At 38.1% G+C, this 14,565-nt stretch overlaps 1 protein-coding gene and 1 long non-coding RNA gene across 6 annotated transcripts; one reads left to right on the top strand and one right to left on the bottom strand.

The window, feature by feature from the left end:
- The first annotated feature begins 4,545 nt into the window (after window positions 1-4,545).
- Window positions 4,546-10,834, top strand: LOC145088075 (uncharacterized). 4 transcript variants are annotated; one of them, XR_013700960.1, is made up of 6 exons: window positions 4,546-4,881; window positions 7,438-7,612; window positions 7,681-7,752; window positions 7,855-9,125; window positions 9,643-10,072; window positions 10,387-10,834. It is a non-coding gene; the product is annotated as an uncharacterized LOC145088075 (long non-coding RNA). The 4 variants fall into 4 exon arrangements; XR_013700958.1 differs by adding an exon at window positions 5,042-5,101 and having other exon boundaries at window positions 9,643-10,834; XR_013700959.1 differs by having other exon boundaries at window positions 4,547-4,881; window positions 9,643-9,813; window positions 9,998-10,834.
- On the bottom strand, window positions 5,327-12,402 carry LOC145088074 (DNA glycosylase/AP lyase ROS1-like). Of its 2 annotated transcripts, none has more exons than XM_079026279.1 (15): window positions 12,296-12,402; window positions 10,933-11,745; window positions 9,205-10,683; window positions 9,026-9,116; window positions 7,842-8,939; window positions 7,679-7,763; window positions 7,421-7,581; window positions 7,231-7,350; window positions 6,717-7,142; window positions 6,594-6,630; window positions 6,312-6,509; window positions 6,147-6,212; window positions 5,940-6,054; window positions 5,809-5,847; window positions 5,327-5,732 (listed from the first exon to the last, which is right to left on the bottom strand). In XM_079026279.1, the coding sequence occupies exons 2-15, from the start codon at window positions 11,570-11,572 to the stop codon at window positions 5,620-5,622; spliced, it is 4,668 nt and encodes a 1,555-aa protein (XP_078882405.1). In that variant the 5' UTR covers window positions 11,573-11,745; window positions 12,296-12,402; the 3' UTR covers window positions 5,327-5,619. The 2 variants fall into 2 exon arrangements, with proteins under 2 accessions (XP_078882405.1, XP_078882406.1); XM_079026280.1 differs by having other exon boundaries at window positions 10,933-11,740.
- Window positions 12,403-14,565: the final 2,163 nt, after the last annotated feature.

The following is a 14,565-nucleotide window of genomic DNA, read 5'->3' as shown; positions in this document are numbered from 1 at the left end:
ACTCCAACTCTCCCGGGTCCTCTTCTTGTTCTTCCTCGAGCCATCCCCCATTCCCCTGATTGGGGAAGTAGGGATCTCCAGGGAGATGAAAGCCATCCATAGCATCTGTACGAGAATATAAGCACAAAAGGAGATATAAGAAAATACAATGAAGGTTTCACATACTGCCCAAAATACTCATATAGTATTTTAATTGTTTATGTTTGGTTCCTTAATCCTTTGGGTATTAGGTTAGCAAGTTTTAGATTCGTTGTCCACCCGATCAGTCCCAAACACATGTCGGTCATATTTTGAATAAATATAGTTGATCAGGCTATATTTACCCCCAATACGATTACATAATTATCTGGGTTTAACCACGATGTCTAACTCTTCTAAGAACTTTTAATTGTTTCTTATTTTTGTTCAAAGTGTTTTAGACCCATTGCATTTATAGTTGCATATCTTATATGGTTAGATATGCTAGTTCACTATAAACAATGCTCTTATACCAATCTATCACACCCCCGAACCGGGACGGCGGAAACGTACGGGGCGGGTGACTTCATCTTGTAATATCATAACAATTGTATATAAATGAAAATAGCAACCATCATCATCGTACATTAACGATATCAACATGCATTGTTTACATCATTGTGTTTGCTTACAAATTACATCCAAAGTAACATAATGTATGATAATTAAAAAAATACAACAAATGTCCAAATTCCTCAACAGCCAACCTACTTATTGAGTTCATAAGAATACACGTCGTTTTGAAAAGCGTCGACATAGAATGTTGGTGAGTTCATAAGCATGTTTGTAAGAAAACTTTGTAATAGTTTGTAAACCTCCATAAAACCCGATATTTTCTTGTAAGAATAGTTCGTGGCAGCTTCACTTGCTTCTTCTCCGTTCTTCTATGCTGTCTCAGTTAGTCGATGTCCGTCCGCCGCCGCTACCATCGGTTGCTATCGGGGTTGTTGTTGTCGTTTGTTGTACGCCACCAGGTGGGTGGTAGCGTCGATATTTTGTGGCTTGCGATGTGGATGCATGTGTGGGTGGGCCTTCCGTCGAGTAGAAGCATGAAGAACCACCATGGCAGCCGACCATGGTGGCGGCCGTCGATGACGTTGCATTGCTGACCGACCGTCACTGCTGCCCACCTTCTTGTGTCATTGCCGCCGCCGTACGCCACCAGGTGGAGGCTGGACTCATTTATGAACAGAAGAGCATGTCTGTGGTTACTTGGCCAGAAATCACAAGAGAGCCACCAACACCACTGTAAGGTGGTGGCTAGCACCTCCGACCACCGGCTGCCGCCACAAGGGCGGCTGTGTATGTGTGTTTTATTATATGTGTGTTTATTTTGGATATTTGTTGTATGAATGTTGTATCATTGTATCGTGGCCGGGATAATCAAGGAAAAACCCATAACCACCACCGTGAAGTGGTGGTTGCCGCCTTCTGTCGCCACCTACCGTTGTGTTGGGTGGCGGTATGCATTTTGTGATTGGAGTGTTAGTTTAGATGCCTGGACATATTTAGTTTAAAATTTATAACCACAACCACGAGGTGGTGGCCGTCGTTGACCACCACTACCCAAGGCGGTAGTGGGTGGTGCTTGACTTATTTAACCCTAATTGACCTAATGAAGCCCTAATTAACCTAAAAACCCAACCATTTGACTAATGAGCACGTGATTGGATTGACCCTAATTAGGGTTTAGAAAACCCTAATTTTGGATTTGTTGGTTTTTGCTCATCGGGACTCGTGTTTTGGGCCATTGGAATTGAATTATGAATTACACCCGATCACACCGTATGACTTATCTAGTAAAGTGATGGACTTAATGAATTAAGTCCTTAATGGGTTAAGTAAGAAACACTCAACCCTAATCATCATTTTATGTAAAAACCTTAATTTTCGATTGGGCCTTGAATTGGGCCTTTCTATTGGGCTTTGGTGATTGGGCTATTGATGGGTTATCCAATAACAAGTAAATGGACTAAAATATTTGGATGGGCTTTTGGGTAAGGCCCATGTGAGGGAATTGGGCCCAATTTGGAAAATTGGCCCATTGATGGGCCATAATTGGGCCTTGATGATTTTGAGATATCGGACCATCCGAATGCCAAGTGTTGGGACTAGAATAAATGGTTGAGCCTTAGGATGAGACCATGAAGAGGTTTGGGCCCAATTTGGAAAATTGGGCCATAAGTTGGGCTTTGGTCCATTGTTGACTTTTGGGCTTGAATCAAGCTAGGTTGGGGGTAAAGTAGTCTTTTACCCAAAGCATGGAATTATGGTTATGTATTGGAACCCAATTATTAATTAGGTGTTGTTTGATGTTGACAGTTCGGGAATTTGTCATCCAACAGCTATGGTTTTGCCCGCGGGACTTCTGCAGTGTGAGGTAAGTTCTCCTCACTATATCAACAGGGTCTAAGGCACCAAGGCTGGCCCTTTGCATTGTTATCATGGTTATAGTATGTTGTTATGTTGTTATGATATGTGCTTGTTTTTTGATTGATTATGTGTTATGAGTATGTCAACATATGTATGTATATGTTTGGGTTGAGGCAGTCCTGCTTTGTGCTGAAGGCCAACAGACCCAGGGCGGCCCGGATAGACTGAAGGCCCTGCGAGGTGGACCAGTCAGGTTGAAGGCCCGACGAGTGGTCCGGATAGGCTGGAGGCCCTGCGAGGCGGTCCAGACGTGCCGAAGGCTCGGGAGCAGTCCAGATAGGCTGTAGGGCCTGCGAGGCGGTCCAGTCAGACTGATGGCTCAGTGATTTGTTAGTTCTGCATCATGGTAGATAGGATGGTGCTATGCTCATGATTTGTTAAATATGTATTCTAGATATATGATGATGTTATGATTAGTGATCTGTTAGATCTGCATCCTGGTAGCTAGGATGATGTTAATTTAAGGATGTCAACGAGACCAAACGGGGGTGGAAATAGCTGCCTCCGCCTCGCCCCAGAAATCAGTTGTTGCCCCCGCCCCTGGATCCACCGTTTATGCAGCCCCCGGTTACCTCCATTGCCGGCGGTCCCGCCCCTGTTCCCCCAATTTATAAGCTTAAAATTCAATTTTTTTGCTTAAAAACTGCTTTGTTTTAGGCTAAAAAGACTATTTTTAATAACTTTAAAAACTTAAACCTAATGTTTTAGAAACTAAAAAATAAAAAATCCAACATTACGAATCTAACATTACAAATCGACAATTCCAACAATCTTACAAATATAAAATACGACAAATTCAACATTACAAATATAAAATACTTACATGTCCAAAAATATATGATCAATTCACTACATCTTCAATATCCATTAATTGGAAACGGGAAAGTGAAACCTAACCTAAACCTAAAATTAGAAAATCTATTTTATATATGTATTTTATATTAAATATATATTTTTTACATAAATGTACAACCGGGGCCCCCGCGGGAGTATGGGACGGAAATACCGACACACGACCCCGGTCCCGAAAATAAACAGGGTTTAATTTTGCCCTCGCCCTCGCCCCCGCTCCCACTCCCGTTTTTTAAAAAAAATTTAGTTACATACGGTATCGGGGTCCTACGAGAATGGGGTCCCACAGAGGTTTTTGACATCCCTAGATGTTATGATTAGTGATTTGTTAGATCTGCATCCTGGTAGTTAGGATGATGTTATGATTAGTGATCTGTTAGATTTGTTTGACTGTTTGCGCATGCTATCTAGCTTTTGATATCTATGTGTTGATTGTGTAATTGTGGTTGGGTTGAGGCGGCCCTGCTTTGTGGGGAAGGCTAATAGACCCAGGGCATCCCGGATAGGCTGAAGACCCGGTGCAGGCGGTCCAGTCAGGCCAAAGGCCCGGAGAACGGTCCAGACAGGCTGTAGGCCCGGGAAGGGCGGACCAGACATGATGAAGGTTCTAAGAGTGGGCCAGATAGACTGGAGGCCCGGTGAGGGTGGTTCAGTCATACTGTAGACTCTATATGCATACTGTTTGTTATGGTATTATATTAGTTGTATGCCGTTGGTATTTTGGGGGTAACTCACCAAACATTCGAGCTTACATTTATCGATTATTGTTTCAGGTTCTTCTGATGATCACGGGAAGGCGAAGGCGTGACGTACACTTCCTCAATTTGTGACTTTGATTTCTGGGAAAACTCTGATATGAATTTATTTTGAAAACATTTTGTAACAGATAATGATTTTGGATTGTTTGAAAAAGTTTAAAATTTTTGTGAATTTTATGGATGTTACATAACTGTTATTCTTCCATTCGTTCCGCAACAAAGCCCCAACCTCCATTCCAAAAATTCGTCACTTCCGCGGTCAACAAAATGAGAACCGTTTTTTTTAGTGTGATTTTACAATTTTACCCATTCCACCTCATTTCTGCAAAATTATTCACTTTCCTCGGAAAGATTAAGCCTTCCGCAGAGCACCATTTGCCGAAAGTGGCAGTCATTTACCAAAATCAAATTTTTTATGGTCAAAATCTTCAAACCCTCCATTCCGCAAACCATAAATTTTCTTTCATTTCCTTCTCTTTTCCTTCCATTTCTTTTGGATTCTCCTTAATTTTAAATCAACATAGAGTGGACCTACAGAGAGGGAAGAGGGAAAACTCGAAGACCGGATGTATACTGTCGCTAAAGAGGAGGGAAAAAACAGAGACGGCCGCAAAAGGTGCAAATACAAGCGCCTAGCGGGAAGATCGCGGTTTCTGATTTTAGTCAATGACAAGCGACAAGTATTCCTTTTTACGAATCCGTCCTTGATTTTCGTTTATGTTTTTATGCTTTTTATCGTCGATGCATACACAAATTTAGATCGCTGCAAGAACTCTGATATTTTAGGGTTACGGGTTTCATCCGTTTAATAATCAACCAGGTAAGAGTGATCTGGAGTTATTTTACAAGTATATAAAGTGTATCTCAGTATCCTCCACATGAGACATCTCCTGTAATCTTTATGTGTCCGTGATTGATTAGTAAGTATAAAAGTTATTATGGTCGTTTTAGCTTAAGTTTGATCTGCAATCTCTATGCAGATATTGGATTTACCATTGTTGCGTTCTTTGTTTGGAGTCATATCGAATGAGTGTTTAAAGGTTAAATAATCGTTTGTATCAATTTCTTTTTGTTTTCAATATGCTGTTGATTTAACGTTTTTAATCATAAAACCTTCCTGTTAACTGCAGACCACTTAGCAACGGTGGTGAAGTATTTTTTCGTTGAGAACCTCATAGTATGAGGATCCAATGTTATTAGCAAAAGTAGCAACAGATAATAATATCTGTCTTGTGACAAAACTGTAAAACATGTTGGAAGCCAAATTAATTTGGATATCACTGCAGAAAACAGTGGCTCCCGATAAACTGTATTATTTGAAAGCTGTTAGAAAATACATACATGTATCAGAAAGCAAAAAGAACCTACTCTTTCATCTGTAAATGGCTAACTGGGAAATGAAATAATGATGATAACAATCTTACATCAAATTCTCTCTGCTAAGTTACATACGTCATGACAGTTGAAATGTACAACAATTGGTTAGTCTCTGAAATGTTTTCCCTAAGGCTATTCGTTAACCTGGAGCTTTATATTTGTTTTATGATTCATAGCTCAATTATTTGGCTTCATTCTTTATCTTGATCAACTTGCTTGCTGGAAAGTGTAACCTAGCCATCAGAGGTCTAGGAGCCCTAGTTTTCCGATCAAATCCCCTCACACAAACAAATCCTGCAACCATTCCAAAGTTAAATTACCAGACATTCGATCATTATGAGCTATGTTTGAGAATTGAAGTGATACATACCTTTCCAAAAGCAGTATTGAATCCCCTGAGTAGATAGCCCTAGAATATAAAGGTTTTTTTCTTGTTAACTTTTAGTTAAAAACACATGTCAACTTTAGAAGAGATGTAACATAAGGTTTTTGAAGTTGTACCCCTGAAGATTGTTGATACAGAAGTCCCAAAGTACACTGTTCGTCTTGGTAAATTCCAAATCCATGCCCTTGGCACATCAATCGGGTTCAGGCTTGATGCATGATCTGCAAACATCTGCATAGTGCACATATATATGTATTTGAAGATAGTCCTAAAAAGAAGTAGTTTAGAATTTACAGATTTGTATTATTGTATATAATATATACCTCATTAACTTGGAAATATGTTCCATTGAGTGGAAAGCTCCCTCTCATTGCTGTTCTACATGGTATCTGTTTTGAAACTAGTTAATAACTACTTGATCTAACTTGTTTTACTTCATGGTTACAATATTTATCGTGTATTAGTATTATATAGTTAAGACTACTCACTAGAATAGTTCCTCTAACCACTTGTGAATTAGCTTCCTTTATGCTATTGCATGAAAAACAAGTTGTCTTCTCACACAACCTCCCTGATTCTTGGGCAGAACATTCTCTTTCTGGTGGCTGTATTGAGTTTGCAGTTTCACCAGGTGTCCATATTGCTAGGAGGTAGGGGCTCGGGTCATCAGGTTCCCTTTTTTCCAACTGAAAATAGTACAAAATAGTGGAAGTTAGTTTATAAGGTATTAGCTATGTGTCAATTGACTAGTCAACAACAAAGTCACTAACCCCTTCCAAAAGGCGATGTGAATCTGGAAGTTCATACCTGTATGATATAGACTTACAAGCTGTCATTATTTTAACAAGGTAATTTTTTTTTGATAATTTTAGGAGTTATTTATAAAGACTTACACTTGATGCTCTGTTCTTAGGCGACTAACATCTTTCAGTTTAGGTGTAGGGATGTAAGCAGCACTAGGGCTCAATGCAACTAATGCTTTTGACATATCATCTTGAAGTAGTTTCTTGTCTTGCATTATGCTTTGTAAATTGGTTGTGAATTCTTCCATGTTGAGTTTGATAGTTGGGATTTCATCCGAATCTTCATAGTATTGTTCCTCAATGTCACTTAGTGTTAGTTCCGTGGCTTCTGGCTCAGGTGTTGTTGGTTCTTCAATAATTGGTTCACATTTCTTCTCAAAATCACCTTCACTTTTATTCTCAGCTTCAGGCAGTGGCATAGGCGTAATAACCACATGTGGTACTGGATCTGTTGGAATAGGAGCATTTGAAGCCACTATCTTTTTTCCCTCTGGACCTGGTAGTGCAAGCCTTGCACTGCACCATTATAGATGAATGCTTCATTTTTTAAACCATTAAAAAAAGAAAAAATATATATATACATGTGGATAATAGATTCATGTACCTTGCAAAAGCACTGGCAAAGTGTCTACATTCAGCTCTCATTGGACATGCATTGCAGTTTGGTTTACTTTTTGTGCAAAAGACCTTTCCAAATGTAATCATCTGGTAGTGTAGCTCATATCTATCAAAGAAGCACATATTAGTGATTATCTTTTTTATATTTTATGATGTCTGTATAGTTACAAACTTACAATGTTAATTGATCCAGCTTGCACAGTCTAGGCCAAAGATATTTCTGAATGGAATCCAACACTGGATACATCTCAAGAAGATGCAGTTGTAGGGACTCTGGTAGTGGTTGCAGAGGAACCCACCCCAGTCTCACTGCTATCCTCCCAACATTTGTGTCCACCTGGCAAACATGATATCATGAATATATAAGAGTAAGACTTCACTAACATGTCAAATTTTATAAAGTTTCATTTTTTGAACTTTGGACATTCACTTACAGGGAAGGCAAGATGATGAAGTGTCAATAGGCGAACACACTCCACACTTTTCAGCCCCAATCCTCGAAAACTCAGTAAGTACTCCCTTCAATACAAAAGATTATATAAATTGATTGCAATAATTCAATATAAACAACTGGATCTTGTATTCTTGTGTGCTTACTTTGCTTTTTCAGGTGGTGCATCTCTCAACCATTCTAGATCAATCTTTCCATGATCTCTCACCAGGCGATTGAGAAAGTTCTGCATCCTTTCAGCTAACAGGTTGTTCATTCCACGTTCTTTAATAGCATCAGAAATTTCATTCACAGGTGCATGTCTGAATGCTTCATAATCAAGGGAATCACTTGCATCTGTACTTTGATCTTTCTTTTCACCATTGGACATCGCCTGCTTTCTCAAGCTGTCCCAGTTCATTGCTATGTTCCTTTCATCATCAGCTATCCGTTTTTTTTCCTTGGACGTATTTGCCCCTGCCCCACTTGTTGATTCTTGAGAGACATTCTGCTCTTTTGAGTTTGCTTTAACTTTGATCGGTATTTCTTCAATAATGGCAGATTCTTGTTTTTGGGTACCATTTTCATCATGTGCAGTTTTTAGATCTTCTGCTTCTGAATTTGACCCTGAGCTTGACGTATTTGCCCCTGCCCCGTTTGGTGGTTCTTGAGAAACATTCTGCTCCTTTGAGTTTGCTTCAACTTTGATTGGCATTCCTTCAAGAATGGCAGATTCTTGTTTTTTGGCACCGTTTTCTTCATTTGAAGTTGTTAGATCTTCCGCTTCTTGTTTTTGGGTACCATTTTCACCATGTGCAGTTGTTAGATCTTCTGCTTCTGAGTTTGACCCTGAGCCTGACATATTTGCCCCTGCCCTACTTGATGGTTCTTGAGAAACATTCTGCTCCTTTGAACTTTCTTCAACTTTCATCGGTATTCCTTCAAGAATGGCAGATTCTTGTTTTTTGGCACCATTTTCATCACATGCAGTTGTCAGATCTTCTGCTTCTTGTTTTTGGGCACCATTTTCACCATTTGGAGCTGTTAGATCTTCTGCTTCTGAGTTTGACCCTGAGCTTGACCTAATTTCATCAACAATTTGAACTGTGGATGACTTGAAGGAATCTTCGGTTGCTGGTTCCTTTATATTTTTGTGACATTTTATGATGTCTTCTTCCTCTGCTACTTCTATGGGTTTTTCACATCCTCCATCTTGGAAGCTAGTTTTAAGGGGGAATTTTGCTGCAAGAGCCATGAAGGCAGAACTGCATACATTATAAGAAAGACAAAGCCCATAAGTTGCTATTATTAGCAGGTTTTATTTCTAAAGGTAATCAGACAACACAAACACCTTGAAAGATGATCCGAAACATTCTGTGTCAGAAATACACCAATCACTGAGTCAACAACAGATCCTTTCCATCTTGAAAATCGTCTATCTCCTGAAAAAGGTATAATTTAAATAAAATCTTTTATGGATACTTTTTATTTTAATCTGGCTATAGATGATATATATAATTTTTTATGTACCTTGAACAAGATGCATACGTGCAATGAATGAGTCAGCACGTCCACGAAACACTCTTCTTTCATTTTCCCACCATTTTTCTTTATCTTTTTCTAGATTCTCACCACCACCACCACCACCACCCTCACTCCCTTCCTTCTCCATTAGTAACCTCCAAAGCCTGTCTGTTTCTGGATCCAGGTCAACTTTAGGACGTTGATTTCTTTTCTTTATAGGCTCAAATGGAACAATGGCATTACTACCTCTGTATAAAACAAGTTCATTTTCTCTTTTCTTTTTGTCATCATAGATATGCATACGCTGTAGCTTATATGTAACATATTCAACCGAAACTTCATCTTTCTCCACCCTCCATCCACTTAATGCACCCTGCTTCTTTTCTAATAAAGTAGCAGGGTAAGTTATAACCCCATATCTAATGCCCTCTTTCGGTGGAATAGGTGGCGGCTGATTCCATCCTATCACATGGCCCTGGGTATGGAATTGTAATGATTCTGGTCGATACTGACAGTTGATGACATTTGTGGTTGTGGGGTTGACTTTTTGACCATAAGGATGAAGTAGCTGCATCATTGAGCCGTTTCCATAGATGCCATTCATTTGTCTTGAAGGTTCTTGAAACTCACTTTGTATCTTTATTTTCTTGTTGTTTTCCAAGAAAATGTTGTGATCATGAGCACGATGTGCAACACCTAGCAGTAGTTTCTGGTACAAAAACAGAGAATCCATGGCAGAATTCTGTCTCTTGATGCCTCTTCTTTCATCTAAACTTATACTATGTTGCATTTTTTGAAGGTTTGCAGGGACCATGTGATACCCGTTTTCCCGTGGACTCATGTTCATGTTTCTTGCAAGCACGTTTATAGCATGGTGCGTTGTTTTTGGTATTGGAACATTTAACACAGGCAATGACGTGTATTTATTGCCATTTATCTTTCTACCTTGTTCTATATCTTGAGGATTGACATTTAGGTTTATACCCAAGTCAAAGTTGAGCTGTTTTCTGCATGATTTGACTGGGGTATCGTCTCCTGTGTTTTGCTGTTGACCTTTGGTTTTGTCAATGTTCTTCTTTCGTACATATTTCCTTTTCCCGACACTTGTCCCTGGGGTTTTTTGTTGTGTTTCTGAATTTTCGACACCCTTTCTCCTCACATACTTTCTTTTTACTCGTGTCTCACCAGGGGTAGTGCCGTCTTTTTGATCTTTGTTGGGCTTTTTTGGTTTAATCACCCGTGGGCGGTGTTTTTTTCTTCTTGTGGGCGTCTTTTGCTGGGGTGTTTTGCTTAAGTCAACTCCCTGTTCTTCTTTATCCTCGGGAACGATGTGTTCTTTATGTGTTGTTGAAACTGCAGAAGGTGGGGAGTCCCCATTGGTTGGAGAGTTGACATTTTCTGCTACACGTTGGCTGTCGTTATGCTTAGCTGGCGTGATAGGAGCAAGTGGTACAGAATCAGTTATGGTAGAGGAAGTTGCTCCACCTGTGAGAAACAAAACAAAAAAAAAAAAACATTTCTCAATTTCATTATTGAATGTATGTGTAAGTTTACTATGAGTAAAGGAGCTAATTTGTACATCTAGATATGCAAACAAACATTGTTCTTGTTAAAATGGAAAACCAATATTAAGATTTGCCAAAGCTAGTAAATAGTTAAAACCTAAACTACACTAATACTAGATCAACATTGTACGTTGATTTATCTAAACTTGATAATAAGAAAATTACTCACCTTTTGAGGTGTGTTCATCAGGCAACTTGTGAGTTTGTCGAGTTCCAAGCATAGAAGTTGAAGAAGGAGATCTTTTACTAGTGTTGGTTTCAACTTGAAGACCACGTGATCTATTTGAAAGATGGATTCCATAGTTTTGTGGTTCATGTGAACTCTTGGAACAAACAATAGATGCTAAATGATTGCATTTCCAATTTGCGGGGTCATTAGATAAAAAGTATGGGACTGATGTTGCGTCTGAGCTTGTGGAGAAGGTCCTCTTCTTTGTATTATCAACTGTCTCTTCTTTCAACAAACCGGTGTACATCCCGATCAAATCCTGCCAATTATCGGTACCCGATTCCTTTTCTTGCATGCCAACCGACCTAAGCTTGTCTGGAGTCACAGGTGTCCAGGAGGAATTATTCCTGTGAGGAAATGAGGTTCCATGACCATGAGTTGCTGGTTTCCAATCGTTTGCTCTTTGGACAATTCCATTCGCCCCCTCTGTGGTATCCGCATTTCCTCCAGCTGTTGCAGTCAAGGAATCCTGATTACACACGGTTCCACTCTCACGTGGAATAGGCATTCCACGAGCCACAGAATTCCAGGTATCACCATTTCCATGCTTTGGGAATGGAAAACCCCTCTCAAAGTTCATACTTTAACGCACAACCACCACCAACCACCAACCACCAAGATCTCTCTTACTTTTTGCACTCAAATGTTCCTAAATTTCTATCTTTTCCTCAAACTTAAATTCTCTGAATCAAATTGTCGGTATGGAATGGAATGAGCTCTCCGTGGATCCAAATTCCTTGTCTTGAACCTAACCTGCCAAAAAACCCCAATTACATTTTTTCACTGAAGTCATCATATACCTAATGGTATAATTCAACAGTGAGAAATACAGATACAGATATACATGTTACACACACCAGGCATTTTTTTGGGGCTAAATAAAAAAGCTTTCGTGCAAAGTACACTGAACTACCAAATACAATGGCAATTATTGCCCAGAAAATTTATCGAAAAATCCAAATTTGCTTTGCCTGTGAACAAATGATTTTACACATGAAAAATTACCAAATGATCGAGATCAAAGAGAAGAAAAAAGAAAAATCAAATATTTCAAACACCAGAACTGGCATGGCCCAATAAATTTAAAGGATTTAGTTCCACAATTGTTAAGTGGGGTTTTAATGAATTAAAAAGAGCACACAGAAATTAATTTGAAACCATGGAAAATCTCAACGGAATCGCATGGTTAATTCGTTTGGAAATGCGAATCACGCCAACTTAATTGATTTAGAAAGTGGGAAAAGAATGCAAGACATGTGAGAGAGAATCAGCAAAATTGTATCTCAGGTAAGGCTGAGCTCACCGATCTCTGGCTCTGGCATCATCGCCGGAGCAATTCGCCGTAAGAGTCAATTATGAAAAGCCAAGTCAGTGTGTGTGTGTGTTTGTATGTGAGAGAGGGAAAGATAGAGAAAGAGAGGGAGAGGCCACCAATATAGTACTTGGTATTTATAAGAGAGCACATCCTAGTGATCCCACAACGTCAAATCTCATTCAAGCCCTTAAAATCCACAAGTAACTCCATCATTTACTTCTTTTTTACCTGTACTATAAATATAATTAAACTAGGGTTATTAACAAGAATAACCACATTTATTTAGAGAATATAGGCATTTGACTAATACCATTGGAGTTTACAATGACCATCTTGTTTGTATATAAACATAATCCGACACGTGGTACCCACTACATCTTGGAACTACGTTTTGATTTCTCTGAAAAAATCCGATGAGTATTTTGAGCGAACCAAGTTAGTTTTATGTTTTCAAGTTTCACGACTTGTTAGATTTTTTAAAAAATTATTTGCCATGCGATTAACAAATACGAAAACTGAAGAACAAGTTTGTAATTGTTTTGATATGGTTGGATACATTAGGTATGGCTACCACTTGTAGCTGTGATTAGGTTTTTATCTTGTTTAGTAGGGATCTTCGACAATTTGTTGTTCGATTAGAGAACCTAGAAATACCTACCATTTTATTTGGAACAAAAACCCTAGTTTGAAATATGAAGAACCATTTCGGAAAGGGTTAGCTTTTTAATTTAGTATGCATACTTAGGTTTTACTAGCTGTCGTTTGCTATGTAGTTAAGTATTGATTATATATAAGTATGTGTGATTTTCAAACAACAAAGTTTTCTGAATTAGTTAATATTCCAAATAAGTTTGAAGACACACCTCATTACTTTGTATTAATGTTGCTTAGAAAAAGTAAGTTACACATACGAGGAGATACTAACTCACACCCTTGAACTTTTAGAATTAGAGTTATTTCCATTAAGTGATTGATTAATATCTAATCTATTATATCCACATTTTAATGATCTCTTATTATATCATACTAACTAAATTTTTATTTATAGAGAGAATCATCGTTTGTGAAATAAAAAACGAAATTTATATCTACTAAAGCCAAAGCTTAATGTAAGGAGGCTGGAGGAGGTGTTACTCAAACTGAAAGCATATAAAACTCATAAAGATGAGATTAGGTCAAAATTTTATTTGACTATTATTTTTGAGTAGTCAATTGTGTTATTCCATGTTTATAACTCCACAATCTAGTCAATTTTTTATGCAATAGTTTTTTTTAAACAATATAGTTGTTGAAAATTTAATTGTTTTTTTCACATCATTTATTGTTGCGTCATCTTCGTCATTAGAATCTAAAGTGGTACGTGTGGAGGTTATATGGCGAGGCCATATTGACAACACTATGATGGACTTCATTAATGTGTATAAGAGCAATTGGAAGAAATATAGATGCCATTATTGGCCTCAGAAGCCAATGAGCGTAGAAAGTTAGTGGTTTGTCATATGAAAATGCTTTTGATTGCAATGTATAAAGATATGCAAAAGTTTATAAGTCAATGGAAAGAATTGAAAAAAGCACATGTGCTCGGAGTTTTATTGATCGACACAACCATGAATTGAAATCTACATGGAATTTTATGAACTTCACATAGACAATGCTTGGTTGGAAGTTATGTAAGTCCCAAGTACACTTTCAATTGAAGAGAAGATGATATGTAATGTATTTTGAACACTAGTATTTCATTTGTTTTCATTTCCTTTAATGACGGTTTTATTCATTTCCATACTCATACCAAAACGACATGAAACACTATAAGAACCTTATAAACATATGGCAATGACGTGGCATGATTAGCCTTAAACAACATCATAATAATAAAAACACTAAAAATGTTGAAAGCCAAAAAACACTAAAAATGTTGGATTCACTAAGATGTTAAGTCATCTTACTTGGCCGTTGCATTTCAATGAATATATCTTTGTACCAAATGTTAGGTAATTTTCGTTATACCACTCAAAATACCTACAACATGTATTATTGACTAGAAAATATGGGGAAAAATAACACCTACATGAGTATGTGTGTATGAGAGAGAAAGAAGATCAATAAAGAACTAAATTGAGAGAAAAAATAGAGCCCCATTTGTTTTTTCAACCAAAACACGCATGTTGCTGGTAGGATTTTGAAGAATGATAACAACACATCACATATACAAATGGTCCCTTGTTGTTTGAGATAAGTTGCATGTTTGATCTCTATTT

Source organism: Lactuca serriola, chromosome 2 (assembly GCF_051521515.1).
Source record: "Lactuca serriola cultivar US96UC23 chromosome 2, Lser_US96UC23_V15, whole genome shotgun sequence".
NCBI lineage: Eukaryota > Viridiplantae > Streptophyta > Magnoliopsida > Asterales > Asteraceae > Lactuca > Lactuca serriola.
This window is presented reverse-complemented; position numbering and strand designations above follow the sequence as displayed.

What these genes read in the sequence shown, in the direction of transcription:
- LOC145088074 (XM_079026279.1), bottom strand. Translation starts at nt 11,572, where the DNA reads ATGAACTTTGAGAGGGGTTTTCCATTCCCAAAGCATGGAAATGGTGAT. An exon ending in GCACCACCTGAAAAAGCAAA is followed by an intron (nt 7,764 to 7,841) that starts GTAAGCACACAA and finishes TTTGTATTGAAG; the next exon opens with GGAGTACTTACTGAGTTTTC. An exon ending in AAGCTGGATCAATTAACATT is followed by an intron (nt 7,351 to 7,420) that starts GTAAGTTTGTAA and finishes CTTCTTTGATAG; the next exon opens with ATATGAGCTACACTACCAGA.